The following is a 19,946-nucleotide window of genomic DNA, read 5'->3' as shown; positions in this document are numbered from 1 at the left end:
CAAGAGACTGTTAGCTCAAGTATCTTACCCAAACCCAGCTTCCACAGTGTCCCATGAGAGGGGTAGTCACTCTAGCTAGAAGTGACAGAAGGTGAAATTTAGGCTAAATATCAGGAAAAGTTTCCTGGCAGTGTGATTGATTAATCTGTGGAATAGATTCCCAAGAGAACCGGTGGGAACCCCAATCAAATGGCACAATTAAAAAACAAATGGAGCGAAACACTAATGTACAATAGGGAGCAGTTCCACACTGGCAGGGAGATGGATGGTTAGGTCTTTTCCATCATTGCATTCTTTTATGACATGATCTCCCATTCTGAGTCCTGAGCTTTAAGGCACTCGCTCATGCCTGCTCTACTTATATGCTGACCGTATTCTGTACCATACTTTTCTGCCTGGTAACTCTTCAGTATAATTTGTATCTACATCTAGTTTTCTAAATCTATGCTTCCTCATTTTCTCCCTATACCTCGGACACAAATTTGTGATCGGGAAAACTCCTCACTCCCTCCCGCTCCGTCTAGGCCTTCCAAGCATTTATAATGAGTTTATTTGGCAACATTAAAATGCTGAACCATTCCGCCTGTGAACTGTGTTGTTCTACTGCATTCAAAACCAGTTGTTTAATTTCCCATCCAAGCTAAAATGCCTAATGTTTAAATGGCACAGTAAAGTATTCAAAGCACGGCGCACTAATGAGACTAACTTAGTAAAACATGAATGAGAGTTCTCTATCACATGAAGAATAAACAAAGGTATAACACCATTTATGGCTGCATCTGAGTGGAAGGAGACAATATACCTTGCCCCAATACAGTGGGAATAAATGCTGGGTATGAAGCATGCACACAACCAGAGAGCAAATATTTAAAAACAGAAAGGACGGGAACCATTCAACCAACTATCCTAATGTCAGCTATCCAAGAATTGAATGCTAGCAAATGTTGTTAAAGATCTAGGGCCAGAAAGTGCCTTATCACAAAAAAGCCTAAGAGGAGGGAGGAGACAGAGTGGCTGGGAACTGTGCAAGTGTCTCCCCATGAATTTTCCTCTGCACTGTTCCTTTAAAGAGAAAAAGTTCTAGACTCCTAATGGGACCATGAAACCAACAGTGTCAGAAAATTTGTGGGGGAAAGACAAGCTTCTTCCCTGAAGATCGTGGGTTCCTCCAAGGTTTACCCATGGAACTTCTGCCTCTTTTAGCATGGCCCCCTTAGAAACTATACTGCCACTGGCTGAGCCCATGACCCCAGTGCCTTTGCCTCACCCCCCTCTCTGAGGGTTCAGAAGGGGAGCCAATGTTGCTTTGAGCAGCTTTAATTCTGCCATATTTTTCCACCAGGATACAAACGCAACCGTATCTGGGACTCAGTGAAACAACTCTGGGCCCCAATGCTCCTGCTGCATGATATGAGTAACTGTCTGTAATGACAGACTAGAGCTTCTGGAAGGTCATGGTCACAGGAAGAGCAGGTTCCTTGCCCTCCCCAGACTGACAGCTCTATTCCAGACAGACTCTTAAAGGGCTTGCAGACCTTTCTGGAGATCACTTTCCTAGCTTCCTATTAACAAGGAGTCTGCACCCCAGAGGTGGAGACCCCTTGTGGGGAAATGGTGTCTTTTTTGACAATCAAAAATTGCTGTTTAATTGCCAGGAACTTTCATAATGTACAAATATATTTAGAGGGCACATAGAGTAGCTACCCTTCACCCAGTTAAGCACTTTGACATTCCCCGATGAAAGGTGCTAGTGGAGCACAAAGTACTATTATAATATTTATATTTTGAAAGTTATCACAAGGATAATTCACATAAAATTCTGTTTTCTGGCTGTGATTTCTTTCCAGAAAAAAAATACAGAGATATGTTAGAAAGCCACAACCTAATGAGAATTTCCTATATAAATTGGACACAGGTATTTAAACGGTGATGACATCACAGTAATTCGTGGATTATGTATGAAAACAAATATTTAAAATTCCAATTTCTGAAAAGTCACTTTCTGATGGATCTGATGCATGAGCACTATAAAATATCATCCCTTCAATAAACCCCCAGAAATGTATATTCTTTGTGTTATTTATGATTGCTCCTCTGATTGCAATCAGCTTTCTTTCAAGTAAAAAACTAACTAACTAAATAAGAATACAGCCTGCTAACCTAGAATCAGTTGAATCTTACTTCCACTATCAATCAGCGTAGTTTTTCCACTGACTGCAACCCAATTAAAATCCAATTAGCTCTGTAATTTGATGGAAATTGCTATCACAGAATTCATTTCTGTAATAAATGCATCATAGAAGAACCTGACATGGAAGGGGAAGGATGTTTGTGGTTAAAGATGGTCTTGTACCACAGGCCTGGGAATCCAGAGCATAATCCAAGCCCATTAGAGTCAGTGGAAGGATCCACAACTTTGGACCAGACATCTGATTCTCAAATTGCTGATGTAAAAGTTCTAACACAATCTCTCACCCTTCACCACAATATTTTTAAACAACCATAACTATGGCTATTTCATCCCACAGAGTCAAGAGTACTGACTCTTCAGAGGATCTTTATATTGAGAGGGCTTTATTAAAGCCACAACATTTAAGGACCAATATCCAGATGATCTTAACTGCAACCATATAAGAACGGATTAACAGTCTTGTAGCCTTGCATTTCCCCTTGTCCTATAGGAAGCAAATGTCTGTGACAGAAACTCAGTACTATTCAGTGGAATTCATCCTGTAAGGTAAGGATTCCCTGAAAAACAAATAGAATTTACATCTCCAGGAGTTGGCTTGTTAATTTTGTAATGATAATTTGTCATTGTTGCTTTGATTTTGTGTCAAAAATGGGGATAATACTTACCTACCTTATAGCATACTAGGGACTGAAATTAATTGATATTTGTAAAGGGTGCAAATGGATGGAATGAGTTATTGATGTGTGAAGTATTATAAATTTCAACATGCCTAGAGTAGATCCAGAGTGCCAAGAATTAGCCAGCTGGGGTTAAATTCTACTTTCACACTGTCATCATTTTACAAAAAGGCTGAAAAAGAGTTCTGCTGTGTATTCAGCTATAATTAGCTAGAAGTTTTGTGGCACTTGATAGTTACCATGGAGAATTTCTTAGGAACAAAAAAGTCTACCAAAAATACATGTTAGGTGATTATGTACCACTTTCTATTAAAATATTCTTTTAAAAAATAGCACCAGTGGACTCCAATTATTCACAATTTCATATTCTTCTCTCTTCTACACTGCATCATGGAATCATATTAATTGAACTATATGTACTACCATTTTAATAAAATTCCACAGCAGTGGTTCACTGAGATTACATAGTGTCACATATCAGGGGGTAGCCGTGTTAGTCTGTATCCACAAAAACAACAAGGAGTCTGGTGGCACCTTAAAGATTAATAGATTTATTGGGGTATAAGCTTTCGTGGATAAAAAAACCACTTATCCAAACTACTTCTTCAGAAGTGTTTTTTTACCCACGAAAGCTTATGCCCCAATAAATCTGTTAGTCTTTAAGGTGCCACCAGACTCCTTGTTGAGATTACATAGGGAATTAAAAATGGTATATTCATTTTTATAATTTGCACCTGACACAGTAAGTCTTGGATTTAAAACACACAAGAAGAAGAATTGAAAAAAAAAACCTGAACCGTGGGGGGGGGGGGGGGGGGCGGAGGGAGGGGAAAGGAGGAAGAGAGAGAACAAACATATCAATTAAGTCAGCAAAGTACTTCCAAAATGTATTTGTAGCTAGAAGAAACAACTCCTGATAAAATCGTTCATGCTTATATTATATTGCTATTGCAACTGCAGAATTACAAACTTGCAAAGGTTTTTCTTCCATATATCAGATTTCATGCCTTTTCCTCAGTCTCTCATAACTGATTAAATAATGCCCCCTCCTTTTTTAATTATACTGCCACACTAAAGCAGCAGAAATCAGTGAATGTCGTTTATCAACAGTGCAAAAACAATGAGCAACTGATCACAACAGCATGGCAACTTACAAGTCTTTTTCTGAGATTACTTCTTATAAATTAAAATAAAGGACTTTTGACATACCCACATCTGATTATGCACCTACAGATGTGACTTTTTGACTCTAGCAATGTCAGTGATCAACCTACACCTTTATGAAAGAGCAAGAGAAACGGCAAAATTCAAACCAGTTACAGGGACAGTCTTTAGCAGTGATTATTTGTAGAATCCATACGTTAAAAATGAAGCTCCTTACCCTTTTTCTCAAGTTGTAGGTTAAGATGAGGTTCCTGGAGAAGGAGTGAGAAAAGGCTGTGTAGAACTCCAGCACTTTCTGTAAGGCATCCCTTTTAATCACATGAAGGTCACAGTAAGTCAAGGCTCTGACATTAGCACAGGACTGAGCAAGGGTAGCTTCTTTCCAGAACACATCGCCAAAAACATCTCCTTTGCCTAGAGAAAAACAGGCGTCAAAAGTATCATTATTGCAAGGTAAGGACTTAAACAATGGTCACCAAAAACTGAAATGGCCTTATCGGTCACTCATTGCAAGCCAACGTACCATTGTATGGCACAATATAAATATTCTGAGCTCCAAATTTCAACCCAGCACCTCTGCTTTATTGCAGCCTCATTTCTTGTAAGTGATAATTTTTTTTTAATTTGCCATTTCTTCATTTTCTGTGTTAAATTATGGGAGTTCAGCAAAAACTCCCTAAAAACCAAGCCACAATCATACTAATGTCATGAGACAATTTCCTTTGTACCAATCCCATACATACATCACACAAGAATACTAAAGATCAGTAAGTTATTAGTTTTCCAATTATATCTTACACAACACTTTTTAGATACCGATTATGACAACGGTGTGTTAGGCCTGACAAGAGAAATGAACCAGCAAATGGGCCTCTTTGCCACAGAGGGTTAAGAATGAAGAAATATGTAAGAGATCAAGAAAACTTCACCACCAAACCAGAATTTCTGTGCGATTCTATGAGCTTTCCTTCCACTTCCTTCTTTTCCACTAAAGAATAAATGTTTTCCTCTTGAGTGGATGACACTGGCCGTCTGGTACATTAATCCATATGTACTGACAAACTGTATTTTATAAGCTATGCTACATTCTTCTGTAAAATCCAGTTTGGTATCTTGTAACATATGAACCAATTTTATCTCTGAACTCTATGGAGGAATGTCAGCTACATTTCAAGCGTCAGTATGTATTGAACCCATCCTTATAAGCTCCAATTCCACCTATTCTGTAGGCACAATTTGTTTTCCCCAGAGCTAGCGTCAGAGACATTAGTAAAGGTACCATGTCGGTTAGTTCCCTCTCCTTCTACTCTCCTTACAGAGAACCATGCACGTTATTAAAACTGGACATTTATGTGCCAAGTGCAGTATAAATTTACCATCTTATTTGCCTGATCTCATATTCTAACAATAGGGAATCTGCAAATATCATGGTAACGCTAAATACCCTGCTGCAGTAAATAGCTTTATCATCATTATTAATAATAATAGTGCTCATTGTTTAAATGACATTTTTCTGTCTTAAATATTTGCTTTCTGGATCAAATTGCATAGATCAAGATTAATGATTAAAACATGGTCCCAAGCCTCCTAAGAAGCTAGCATCCACTCAATTAACACAGGCCCTCTCCCAGAAGGCATTCACTCACCGCAGTCATTGAAGTGTACTGATTTTTATGCACCATAAGTAATATGCGTTTTACTGGATAAAAGGGGGTTGTTGACCTTTGTAATAAATATGCCTTGAATCCAGAATTTGCCATGCAATTAGCTGGACAACTGTTTCAAATTAATGCCATGTGACGCTACCAAGTATGCAAGTGTGCTGTCATTGACAGGATGTCTGCCTAGTAGCCTGAGCAAAATGAGGAATTCTTGAAGGTTAAATCCCAGCTCTGCTCCTAAATCTCCTGTTGGCTCTAAGCAAGTTTCTTAACCTCCTAGGCAAATTTCCTCATTTGTAACATTGAGCTAGTTTACTTACTTACCTACCTCACAAAGGCAGGAAGGTTAATTTGTAAGCAAGAGCATTATATATACAGGCTGAGTATCATTATCATAACGGCACATCCCAGGGAATTTCCCTCTCTCTCTTTTTTTTTTTGGAATGATGGGCTAGATCTTCAGCTGGTCTATATAACAGACATGGCTCCATTGAAGTTGATGGACTTATGCCAATTCACATCAGCCAAGGATGTGGTCCAACATCTCTAAAATATCCAGGTTTGATTTTTCAAATAATTCCTTGTGCAAGCTCCACACTGCTGTATTTCTGTCAAGAGCATGTTTTTTTAAAATGCTCCTTTCCTGCCATTTACAAAACCCTACCTGTGGCTGTCAGCTTCAAAACAAAGTGAAGATGGTGAGGGGGGGGGGAGGAGAGAATGGGTGGAAATTTATGACCAACTTTGAAAAAAATTGTCAAAAGAGAAGGATGGGGAAGACTCCCATGGCAGCAGAAACTTATTTACACATCAGGTCAGAACAATCACTTTCCCCTCACAACAAAGAACCTAACAATTTCAACATCCACGTACCTCCTCTTCTCATTCTCTCAATAAAGCAAGGTGATCAGTAAAAATGGGCAAGACTAAATGGCTGAATTTTGTGCCAAATATCTATAATTTGAAAAGTAAAGTAAAGCAAACAGAGAGGGAGCAAAACGGATCCGAAAGCTCTTTGGTGAAGAAGTGTCCAAGGGTGGCAGAGGGAAAACATAGACTAGGGTCTCTCTTCACCTACGCCCCTACCGCCACCTCGACTCCTGAGGAAGAGAATCTAGAGAATAAATTCAGAAGCGTGTCACAGGGTGTTCTCCCTCAGACCCCTCTCCCACTGCATTCCAGACACACGCAGGGACATTATCCTTCAGTCACTCCTAAAGTAGATGATCTAAGCTTTTACCATCAATCATTTATATACCTCCTGAGGATTGTGGGCTGGGGCCCGCTTCCACTTTCAGCTCACTGCCACTCTGTGGAAAACCAAATAATTCATGGCTTGGTTTTTGTTTTAAAGTTTATGTAGACTCTGAAAAGTGATTCAGTAAAACTGACACGACAGTATGCCATATTTATTTTCTTCCAGTGACTCCATATCAAATCTGCTGCTCTGTTTACAAGTCAAAAGATGATTTTTTCCAACTGCCTGCACAGCATGCTCAACCTGTGTTTTTTCTGCCTCTCAAACGCAGCATCAGTAATGAAGATGCTGTCACTGGAACTTTACTGATTATTTTGTTGCTATTGTGGTAGAGAGAACAGAATTCAGCTCACCATAGCTATATTGCCCTGAAGTGCTAATAAAAGTAAAACTTGGTTTGCTCAGTAATGCAAGCAGACATTATTCAAACTAGTGCAGGCAGTAGATTCAGTAGCTGAGTAAGAGAGTAATGTATCTAGGACTCAAGCTGCAAATTTTGAATCTAGGTCTAAATTTACAACTCCACAAAATTCAGAGATGCTTGGATTCATGGTATATTTTTGCCTTGATCCTATGATTAGGGCCTAGCTACAAGAGATATGCAGGGCTCTGTATCTTAAGGCTTGCGCCAAAGCTTATTAAAGTTGATAGGCGTTTTTCCATTGCCTTCAGTGGGCTTTGGATCAGGTGGTCTTCAATGTGTGTCAACCAGAATCTACATCTGAGAGCTGCACTCAAATCAAAAAAGCAACTCAAGATTCATACCCTCTGAGGCCAGAATCTGGCTTAATGGCTTACACAAGAGATGAAGTTTCATTCAAACGACTAAAAACGTCCAAGAACTCTGCTTCCACACACTATCGAGATGATACAAAGAGATGTTAAAAATGCCAGATACTTTAAGGCTACTGTGTATGATGGTCTGCTGAGATGATCCAAGGCCACTGTGGTGCCATTTTGTGGAAGCTTCCGGACACTCCTCGGTGTAATGCATAGGTGCTGGAACTAGGGGTGCTCCTGCACCCCCTGGCTTGAAGTGGTTTCCACTATATATAGGTTTTACAGTTTGGTGCAATGACTCTCAGCACCCCTACTACACAAATTGTCCCAGCACCCCTGGTATAATATCTCAACAGCAGTGCAGCCCTAACAGTGGCCTAGGAGATCATGCTTCAGGAAATATTGGTGTCTGACACTTTTCAGAATTACACATGTGCTGATATGCAGCATCCAAGCAGAATATCCTCTATGTAGCTCAATAAAGGGCTTCCATAGAGCTGAGTCCCCAGGATTCTTCCTCTCCATCCAAACAAGTGGAGGCTCAGACTATTGCAAAATGAAGTGTGATCACAAAATGGGAAAGCCAGAGCCCCCTGGGGTTCTCTGTTCTGGGTAAGTATTTGGCTAAAACACTGTTTTGATGTTAAAAAATATCTTCTCTGTCTCTATGTGCTTTTCCTGCTCTAATTGTGCCCTGCACTTAAAGTGGGAGCAGAGCATGAAAAGCCAACTTGGGGCAGTAGGCTCTGATTCTGCTCTCAACAGTTCTATTCATGTGTAACTCCATTGATTTAAGTGGAATTACTTCTCATAATGCAGAGATGTAAGCGAGACCAGAAATCAGGCCCCAAAAGGCTTAATTTTTTGGGGGTAGTTTTAATTAAATGCCTCCCCAAGTTGGACATAAAATGTAAATGAATACCTTTCCCCTTATTTTTACATGAAGAATATTGGACTTCAGAGGAACTTCTGAGAACAAGTACAAGCACCAGAGGAAAACAAAAGATCATCTTCCCTCTTGACATAACTTTAAGGCAGTGAAAAAGCATCAGAAAAGCACTGAACCCAGGCAACCATTTTCTAGTGAGAACATGGCATCGGGGAAGGGGGGAAAAACACATTCTGTCCCACAGATCGTTTGCACAAGTTCTCAGCCACTTCAGGGACATTTGTTCTGGTCCTCCAACACAATGCCCTTGGCAGGGGTTGGCATATGAAGGTGATTTGCTGTTCTAGGCTATTTAGGCTCTGACTCAAAGTCCAAATTGAGCCAGTAATAAGACACAAATCACTACTCAAGTATGGAGCTGATCTATATTATTTTCTACTAGCCAAGGCTCCAGTCTGAATTCACAGTAGAACAGCTGTCAAGAAGAGCTACTAGGATGATCAGGGGAATGGAGAGCTCATCTTATGAGAGGAGACTAAGAGAGCTTGGCTTATTTAGCCTTTCAAAACGAAGTCGTAGAGAGGATTTGATTGCTCTCTATAAATACAGCAGAACGGTAAACACTAGGGAGAGAGAAGAGCTATTTAAGCTAAAGGACTATGTTGGCACAAGAACAAATAGGTATAAACCAGCTATGAATAAATTCAGGAAATTAGTAGGTTTCTAATCATCAGAGGAGTGAGGTCCTGGAACAGCTCCCAATAGGAGTGGTGGGGGCAAACCACCTAATTAGTTTTAAAAATGAAGCTTGATAAGTTATGTGGTAGGGGTTGCCGTGAAAGCAGAGGACTGGCCTCAATTACTCAGGGGGTCCCCTCCAGTCCTATGACACTATGATATTTCTCTGTTCCTTTCCCTCCATTTGACCTTAGCAAAACATTAACTAGAGTCCAACGGGAAAAGGGCAGTAGCCAAACTATCACCCTTTCCGTTTCTTTCCACACACAGAAAAGGCCAGGATCCTGCTCACAGTTAAATTGATAGGAGTTTTGCCACTGACTCCAGTGGGGCTGGATCAGGCTTTGCTGCCAGCTGGTTCTTCCAATTACAGCTACTGAAATCTATTGCAGTTTTGTGCCTTATAGCTTTATGGCCCCTTTCCATAATCACCCAAGCCTCAGGTAAGGTAATGTTCTTCCTAGAATATACGCTGAATACAAGATAAAATTGACTATTCAAACATGCATGTGGCAGCGATGGTCAGCAGAACATCCATGAAAGGAATTTCTCTTTTTGGGAGAATATCTGAAAAACCTTTACTCGTGGCTGCAATCTCACAGTGCTAGCATAAAGGGAAATTGTTCTTTAGAGCTGTCATCCTTTCCTTTACACTTTGGGGCTCAGATTCCACAGTGCTGGGCAAGGTATAGTTCTATTCTACTCTGTATAGGCTCTTCCACCATCCTCATTACCGTGGTATGAGAGCACATTACTTGACAAGCTCTCTTTCTCACCGTCTCTCCAGAGAGAGAAGTGTGTATATAGTGGAATGTTTTATTTTTGTAGAGTTTTTATTTAAAATTTATTTTATAAAACCTAGCAAGTCCAGTTAGATACACAAAAATGCATATTAAATAGGGTCATGCAAAAATAGCAAATAGTATTTCATGACATTTCTTGGAAACAAAATATATGCAACTTTGCTCCAAGTCACTTTACTTTTCACAAACGATTTGTAAAATGCCAACTTTTAAATATGAGTATGCACATTTTGTAATTTTACAGGTTTCGTTCTTAAAATTAATGTATGCTGAAATATAATTTTGAATATTCTGAGGTACTTGCTCAAGTATATTTACTCAAACTGGCGCTAACTTTTGAGCTTCAAGAACCTTGTAACTGACTGCATTGAGAGATCTGCTCTGGGTCTGATTTGCAGACAGAAAACAGAGAAATATTTTTATAGTTACATTAAAGAGCAAGTCAAAGAAAATAGAGTGCTAGAGGACAAGATAGACAACGTATCCCAACCTCACGTTAACTCCTCAGATTGAAGGATACTTTGTAATTTCATTATTTTTCTATATAATCCCTAGGCTAGATTTTCCAAAATTAGATAAATTGACAACATGCCCGCACAGCAAGAATTGGCAGCAAGTTTTCCATTTTGGGACTAGATAGGCATACATTGTGAGCTGAGTATTCCACATGTTTAAACACAAATATACACTTAGTGTTTAACAGGTTTTAAACCACAAATATGGCAGTGCTTCTCAACCTGCCATAGAGCCCAGTCAGCCCACAGCTGCGACCCATGTGACATCCTCAGGGCCATACTGGTTGTATATACACCGCTACCTCGATATAACGGGACCTGATATAACACGAAGTCGGATATAACGCGGTAAAGCAGTACTCCGGGGGGGCAGGGCTGCACACTCCAGTGGATCAAAGCAAGTTCAATATAACGCGGTTTCACCTATAACGCAGTAAGGTTTTTTGGCTCCCAAGGACAGCGTTATATCGAGATAGAGGTGTCTATTGTGTTGATGTGGCCCACATAACACAGAGAGCTGCATATGAGGACCACAATAGTAAATAGAACCACTGCTCTGTGGTCTGCCTAGTGGATGGAACAATACGGTATGCACATACATCCTAGTCATTCCCTCTCAGATCTTGGCTCAAAGTGACTTAGTAGCTGATCCACGTACAATCAGATATCACAGACTAAGCAAGATTTAACTTTGTCAGCACTTGAGCCCTGATATAGCAAAACACGAAAGCACATGAATAGTGTCACAATAGTGACTTCAACATTCTATTGGAGTCGATAGGTCTATCCACATGCTTCAAGTTATGCATGTGCTTAAGTGCTTTGCTGGATGGAAACCTTTCTGGATAAACTCCGGGTGCTGCAGGCACCGGTGTCCTTGTCTGAGCAGGTTGCACACTTCTTGAATCAGTACTCAGTCAACATCCTGCCATGTAGTTAGCTGTGGAGGAACTGGGTTGTAGGAGGTAATGTCTCCTGGAGGAGGCACACAGTGAAATGATGATATAGACCACTTATGGTCAACACAGATTCCCTTGCACTATGCACAGAAGTCAAGGTTTTAGCCTCACTGTCAGGCCATATTCCAGGTAGGAAAGTGTTCCCCCTGCAGTTTCAAATATTTACACTGCATCTTTGTAACGCCGTCAAATCCCAGTCGTCAGCAAGTGGGATCGAACCTGGGACCTCTGAAGCTTAGTATACGAGCCTCAACTACATGAGCTAAAAGCTTATTTATAATGCTCTGTTTTGTTAACACATGAAGTTGGAACTAATCTTGCTTTTTAGTAACAGTTTTATAGCTTCCTTTTTGTATGTGTTTCTTTTCCTGAATGCTTAATGTAAAGAACATATCACCACATTTGGCTTCACTTCCTGTCCTAAACTGTTGCGTAGAGATGCTGTGCATTGTTAAACAGCTGATTCTTCCCACACCAGAACTGGCTGCACTTGAATTGGTGGAGGGAAATGAACCCTGCATACATCCCTGGTCCCACATATTCATGAACAAACTCATGTAAGGGCTACTCAGGTGATAAAAGGATAGTTATAAAGTACTTAGATACTATACAAATCTAAAATTTCTTATGTACCCATATCTATAATCCATATACCCATTGCAGATCAAACCATAAAGGGTATAGTTTGTACTTCAAAAAACCTGCAAATAAATTTCATTTGTATAATTGTATTTCTGTACATAGCCTAATAATCTCTCATAAAGTTATTATAATTTACTATCTATAGCACTAGGTCTTGTGGCATGCAGTGTTTTCTTCAACACGTGTTTGGTACCATTCACTTTCATAAGAATCACTATGTGATCTGCATCAGCAATTAGGTTTCCTCTATTAAAACAAGACCCTGGACAAAGGAAAATTTTACACAATTGCTCTAACGCTCTGCCCTGACCTAGCATCCTATAATAAGGGGTTTTGTTGCTGTTATAATTCACTTGTTTATCTCTAAGAAAAAGAGAATGGAATACATCTCATGACTCAGATCACTGCGGCAAAAAATCACCATTTCCACTGAGAGCTTCAGTTTGCAACACAAGAAGTTGCAATTTGTTCTTACGTTGTTTTTTTAAACAGTTACCATAAAAACACCATAAATACATGGCTGAGTTAATGCTTGTAATAATAGCCTTACCTTTGGGAATTACCAGATTTTTGAGGACTTGATTTCTCAGCTTTAATGTTGCATGAAACTATTAGAAATGCACTTAGCACCTAACAGAATCAGGCCTTACGTCTACATGCAAAAGTTTTACTGGCATAGCTATGTTAGTTAGGGATGCAATTTTGGGGGGAGGAGGAGGAGGGGTGAACATAGCTATGCCAGTATAAGCCCTAGTAGAGATGCAATTATACCAGTATAGCTTATTTCACTTTGCCAAACTGGAATAAAGCTGTAGCAGAACAAGCATTTTTATGCCAACATAACTGTCTACTCTGACAGTTTTTGCCACTTTTACTATATCAGCATGTTTAAAGTGGCACAACTTTAAGTGTGGCCAAGGTCTAGTTGAGCTGACAAATCAGAATTAGGTTTGTGAGTGATCAAAACTGCAGGCCCACAACTATACCCAGAATTATTTGCATTTGCCGCAATAGAGCACAGTGCCTGAAAATCCATCCCAATATCCCATGTTATTGGATGTGTTTCACTGATATTTATTTTTAATCAAAACATACTGCAGATGCAGGTGGCGGCAAAGCTGACTGAAGTCCAAGGAAGACTTTCCATCGACTTCTATGGGCCTCAGCTAGGAAGCCTCAGAATGATATTCAGGGGTGCCTTTCCTGATGGAAAGTGAATATAAAATATGAGATACATGTACACACGTATGTGGCTACATATGTTTTCAGACATTGGCCCACATGATAGCAATGGGAGGGTTTTTCCAAGTTTCCCCTCTTTCTCCCTTTGGACATTCTATTTCCTTTTCTTCTCCTTTTTCCTTCCGGCCACTGAAAAAAGGATGGGAAGAAAAGGGTGGAAAAAAGCAAATTAAATTGAGGGGTGATTTTTGTCAAAAAAAAAAAAAGGGGGAAAAAAACCATTTTTGAGACTTTTTCCAAAATACACTGATGATTTTCAACCACCGCTATTTGAAAATATTCAAATATGGTAATCAGCGGTATGGGCAGGCTGCTATTGGTCTATGACACACCTTTCCAGCTGTAAGCCAAATCTTGAAAGGTGCCAAGTGAATAGGAGTTGCAGGTCCCTAGACTCTTACAACACTTGGATATGTAGTAGCATCTTCACATTTTGGGTACTGGTGTATTTGTACATCAGTGATCAATACTGCCCACGTCAAACTAGAAACCGTCCACGTGTAACTAGTGTAGTTGTAGCTGGGTCAATCCCAGGATATGAGAGAGACAAGGTGGGTGAGGTAATGTCTTTTATTGGACCAACCACTGTTGCTGAGACAGAGTCGAGCTTTCAAGAAGAGCTCTGCGTGGCTCGAAAGCTTGTCTCTCTCACCAACAGAAGTTGGTCCAATAAAAGATACTACCTCCCCCACCTTGTCTCTCCTGTGTAACTAGAACACTTGTCAACCCTGCAGTTGTGTGCTGTTCGCAGAGGTACAGTCATTCTTAAGGGAATATTTCCACAAATAACGGAGTGAATCTGGCACTTCAGCATACCCGCAGGACCAGGGGATATTTTAAGTAGAGTTGCATAAATTGTGTGTTATGAAACAAATCCACATGACACTCATCTGGTATCAAATATTCAGCCGAATTTCCTCAAAGAACTGGCTGAGGTTCATGAATATGGCCTGTGTTTGCAGTAAGACCCTTCCTCTCCAGTGTCTCTAAGGAGCAATTTGTCAATTGGTTAGAAGCCGTGTGATACCTACACGTTACGCACATCTCTCGTTTTAAACTATCTGCAGGCTTAAGCAAGGAATGGATATTTTTGTGACAGATGACTTCTACATTTCATGCTCTACCAGAAATTGGAGACAAACAGCAGATTTCCAGACAAACCCTCAAAACAGAGGCTCCTGATACCAACTAACAGTGCTTTTTCCTTGGTGTCCTTAGTATGTGAGTACTGGCTGCACTGTTTCACTCTTCCTATCCTCCATTAGAAAGCAAAATCCACATATATAGTGACAGCTCCTGCTCCCACTGAGACAACAGGATCAGCCTCAAGATGTGTATTAGTTTTTACATTAGACTCTTTTGTAGGACACATCCCAAACACAGGATTAGTAAATCAGACCAATCCGATTTTTCCCCTCAGTGAAGTTCATTGAATACACAACGAAAACCATAGGTTAGTCTGAACTGCCTGCATCAGGGATAGCAGTCTGGCAGCAGGGAGGATTGGAGGCGGCCTGCAATTCTGAACAGACCCACTTAAAAAAATGGGGCTCAATACCAGTACCAAGAGATGGAGGCGGGTTTTAATTAATCATTCTGCTTTCAAAAGTGAATTACTGTTCAATTAATAAAGTGCCATCTTAAAGCAGCGTTGTGACATTAATTACTTTGTTAAGAGGTTCGGGAAACCCTGTTAACACCTTGTAATCCACCACACACAATTTATTTCTTGGTACTTAAAAGACAGCAGCTTGATAGTTTTCATTCAAAATCCTATAACATGAAAGGAAAAGCATTTTAAACTCAGATGGAGAATAAAGTAGGGATGCAGGGTAACATTTACAAAAGTTAGGAGCCTAAGCCCCATTTGCAAAAGGGTCCTAGGCTCCTAAGTCACCTGGGCACTTTAGTAAACTTAGCTGTGCTTCCTAAAAAGTTTTAAATACTTTACTTTGATGACTACTTGCTTTTGTTCTGAGTATATTTTAAATGCAACTCTAATCTAGTCCCATATTTGCCAGTATAAATCACAGTAAGGGCTTATCTACACTAGGAAGGGTTTGCCAGGATAGATATATTGGTAAATCCTCCTAATAAAGACACAGCCTATACCAGCAGTTTATACTCTTAGGCTTGGTCTACACTAAACCCCCAAATCGAACTAAGGTACGCAACTTCAGCTACGTGAATAACGTAGCTGAAGTCGACGTACCTTAGTTCGAACTTACCGCCGTCCAGACCCGGCAGGCAGGCTCCCCCGTCGACTCCGCGTACTCCTCGCGGCGAGCAGGATTACCGGAGTCGACGGGGAGCACTTCTGAGTTCGATTTATCGCGTCCAGACTAGACGCGATAAATCGAACCCAGAAGTTCGATTGCCTGCCGCCGAACCAGCGCGGTAAGTATAGACAAGCCCTTAGATGAGGTAGCTGTGCCAGTAGGACGTTCTAGTGCTGAGCAGGCCTTCCTCGGTCTCTTGTTCCAGATTCAGCTGTTGGCAGTGGAATACCACGTTCACGTGATGGAAACTCACTTGTTGAGAGGGCACAGCAGCACAAACGATCTGCACAGCCCACTCCATCAGTGAGGGTGAGCCACTCAACACATGGGTGGGGGATGGCCACCGAGTGAAGCCAGACTGGTTGGAAGATACGACTTCCACATGACATGCAAGATGGGAGACAGTGCTGGTGGGCCACCCGACAGATTTTACAGCTGCCTTCCCGGATGGAAATCCTGCATTTCCACTTCCCCTTCCCCAAGGTAGATCACCCCTCTGGTATAGCCACTCCTCTCAGTGTAAATAGGTGTGATTTGCCCGCACACTCACCCTGTGCCATGAGAGGAATCTGTCCTGATGTGAATCAGAATCTAGCCTTCTGTGCCTACAGCTGAACAACGGCTTATGGCTAAATGAGGAAACTAAAGCAATTTCAAAGGAACATTATAAGAACAATTCTGTTTGTGTCCTTTAAGATTGCAATTAGATAAAATTAAATCAGCAGGAATTTCTCCACCCAAAGTAAACGGACCATTTAATGTTCTTCTGAAACAGAATGTGACACATCAAGCTCACATGTTATTTTGAGAGAGAGAGAGAGAAAGTAGTCTCCTCCTCAGAGTTATAGGTTTATAAATAATAAAAACTTTTATTCTGGGGATATACAAACAGCACTTTTATCCCATCCAACAGGTTATCTTAAATAAAGTAAATAAATGTACATCCGACACACACACAACCCCGGTGATGATAAATAAATTAAAGCAGCCATACCTGGATTACAAATTCACACTCAATATCCATTTACAAACTCCATAGACAGAATGTCAAACTCATCTTGGGTTATATACAAAATCATTCTGACAATTTTTTCCATTATGTTATGTTCCATCAGCTCTGATAGCAGTATTAATAATCACACGTGGATCTACATTGTGATATTTCCATTGTCAAAGTGTGAGGTGCTGTAGCAGTGCCTTGCCTCTTCATGAATATGTGGCCACTGACTCAGTTTCCCTCTTCAATGCATTCATTTAGCCTTCTGGCTGAATCAAAATTACACCTCTTTCAGGGTGACAAAAGTCCAGCTCCTCCCTCCTATGATTCGAGTCCAAGGGATGAGAGTATTTTTCTCCCATCCTCTGCCCGAAGCTCTGGCCACAGGCCCCAAGAAAAAGCAGCAAGTGCCTTGTCCTGTTCTCTAAGTTACCTTTTCACCCAGGACTACTTTCTTTGCTCCTCCTGAGAGATTCAGCTCTCTCCAGAACCTCGCAGCCACTAGCAACTTCAAAATAGAAGAAGAAAAAAATCTACTTCCCATAGCTTTTCTGCTCCATCCAGACAGCTTTGCGCAGTTCCTCCAACAGCCAGCTAGGCCAGAAGAGACCACCTGTTCCTTTCAGGTCTCTTCTTGCACAGTGAAAAAAGAAGCTTTTTATCTTTATTCCTTGCTGGGAGGCTTATAGCTCTGGACTATAAGTCACAGAATGCCTTGGTTTGGGGCTGAATTGAAAAGAGAGCTGTACAGGGCCTTGAGCCTACTGTAAAGAATCAGCATGCACTACGATATATACCATAGGCAAATATAGTTATCCCATTTTACAAGTGGGAAAACCGAGGCAGGGTATTTATTGGACTTGCTCAAGGCTACCAAGAGAATCGGAACTGGAGGTGGAATCAGAACTCAGGAGTTCCTGGCTAGACCATTTCAGAGTAGCAGCCGTGTTAGTCTATATCCGCAAAAAGAAGAACAGGAGTACTTGTGGCACCTTAGAGACTAACAAATTTATTAGAGCATAAGCTTTCGTGGACTACAGCCCACTTCTTCGGATGCATATGAAGAAGTGGGCTGTAGTCCACGAAAGCTTATGCTCTAATAAATTTGTTAGTCTCTAAGGTGCCACAAGTACTCCTGTTCTTCTTTTTTTGGCTAGACCATGGTTCAATCAAACAACAGGTGCACATATGCTGTCTGTTACAATGTCAATTTCAACTAAAGCTAACCTATATTAATAACTTTCAACTATCTCTCATATGCTTGATTTAAAAATAAAAATCTCTTCAAGAATAACCCTGAGTAAGGATCTCCAGCGTGCCTGGGGAAGACTGCAGCAATGCCAAGTGTCCTCAAACTCTCTTCTTTCCTGGGGCTGCGGGCAACCAGATCTGCCTCAGAATTGTCCAAAGAGGGGCCAGGGCCAGATTAGGTGGAGGGAGACAGCTTCTCCCTGACATTTACTTATATAGCCTCCCCTCTCTTCTCGTCAAGGTGGGTTGGGGGGGTGGAATGCGTCAGTATCACCACACTGATCTGTTTCCCAGCTGCTGCAAACTCACTCCATGCCTCTCTATCTCTTAAAGAGGTACACACTTTCCTCTAGCAAGTGGGGCAACAGCCTCCCCTCTCCCCCCAGCATAATATGTGATGCAGTCACTCAACACAAAGCCTATAGGGGCCTCCCCCTGCTGGCACCCCTATGGTCCAAGCTGTTCCCTGCCAGCTGAACTTGGGGGAAGGAAGCAATGGAAGGAACATCACTTGCACTTCTGGTCTACACTGCGGGGGGGGGGGAAATCGATCCAAGATACGCAACTTCAGCTACGCGAATAGCGAATAGCGTAGCTGAAGTCGAAGTATCTTGGATCGAATTACCTGGGGTCCACACGGCGCGGGATCGACGGCCGCGGCTCCCCCGTTGGCTGCGCTACCGCCGCTCGCTCTGGTGGAGTTCCGGAGTTGGCGGTGAGCGCGTTCGGGGATCGATATATCGCGTCTTAACGAGATGCGATATATCGATCCTGGATAAATCGATTGCTACCCGCCGATACGATTCAGAGATCTGAGGACACAGGCTGTATAACTGAGGAAAGATTAGTATCTTGCCTCCCATTTTCTTGTTTACAACAGATACTCTCAAATTAAATGTATTTAAGCAGTAATGTACGCATGGTGTTTCAATAATATTTTTACACTATTTCTCAAGCACCTGCCAATTACATGAGTCAGCAAATATGTTCCAACCCCTACAGCTCCACAAAAAATGTAAATGTTCTAAAATGTGTCTTTACAGCGGCACGTTTTGAACAAACCTGCCAGGAACTGAGTAAGAGGAAAACACAGAAAGGAAAATGCATGTTGTTGTACTGAATTATGAGGTTGCATTAACGACTCTGCCATGAAGCTTCATCATTTCCTGGTCTTTTCACAGAATGCAAACAATTCATATCCTAATTTGTATTTGTTTGTTTTTAGGTCAGCATGCACAGATAATGCAAAAAGCACCTTACCTGCCCATTGAACTAAAATCCTCTATAGTAGCCAATAGTAAAGAAGAGCAAAACCATCATACATTCCTATTTGAAATCTAAGAAATGCTGTAGACAACTCCTCTATGGGAAAACAAAGTCTATTTGTAGAGCTATATACTTCCATACTCGAGGTCAGGCACTCAATTCCCATTAACTCATCAATCGCAATGGGGACTCGACCAGTATGGTCCCCATTGCTGTAGTATTTTAATGCCACTGTTGCACTACAGATTGAGGGCTTAGCCATTAGTGCCTTTTGCTAAGACAAACAATATGCACATAAGAGTAACATATTTTAGCTCAAACACGGAATGTGAGAACACGATAAATGTAGTGGAGCTGAGACAGTGACTCTTAGGATCAAATGATCAGTTGGGCACCTAAACTGCCCCCACACGTGGACAAATCTGGACTCTGTGCACAGAATCAGACAGGTATTTATTAATAGCTCCCCTATTGGCATAAGCAAACACCCAGTTGTTTCCTGCACATATTTAGTGGGGGGTTCAGCTTACATGCCCTCATTTGAAAATGAGGTCCAACGTTTCCAGAAAGTGAGAGCTTAAAGTTAGGCACCCACCTCCATATTTAAGCACTTAAAAAGAAAAATAGCCTGATT

General features: G+C 41.1%; 1 protein-coding gene across 5 annotated transcripts in view; it reads right to left on the bottom strand.

Moving 5' to 3' along the window:
* KCNH1 (potassium voltage-gated channel subfamily H member 1) overlaps positions 1-19,946 on the bottom strand; it is a 330,953-nt gene that overhangs the window by 118,266 nt on the left and 192,741 nt on the right. For all 5 annotated transcript variants that reach the window (XR_010599908.1, XM_065589522.1, XM_065589524.1 and 2 more), the window contains one exon: positions 4,250-4,446. Coding sequence is in view for 4 of the 5 variants with exons in the window: in XM_065589522.1 (XP_065445594.1) it covers positions 4,250-4,446 (197 nt within the window). In the remaining variant the exon portion in view is untranslated. The remainder of the gene's footprint in view (positions 1-4,249; positions 4,447-19,946) is intronic.

The sequence above is a fragment of the Chrysemys picta genome, chromosome 3, assembly GCF_011386835.1.
Source record: "Chrysemys picta bellii isolate R12L10 chromosome 3, ASM1138683v2, whole genome shotgun sequence".
In the NCBI taxonomy this organism is placed as follows: Eukaryota; Metazoa; Chordata; order Testudines; family Emydidae; genus Chrysemys; species Chrysemys picta.
Note: the sequence above shows the minus strand (reverse complement) of the source record. Positions and strands in the feature narration are given on the sequence as shown.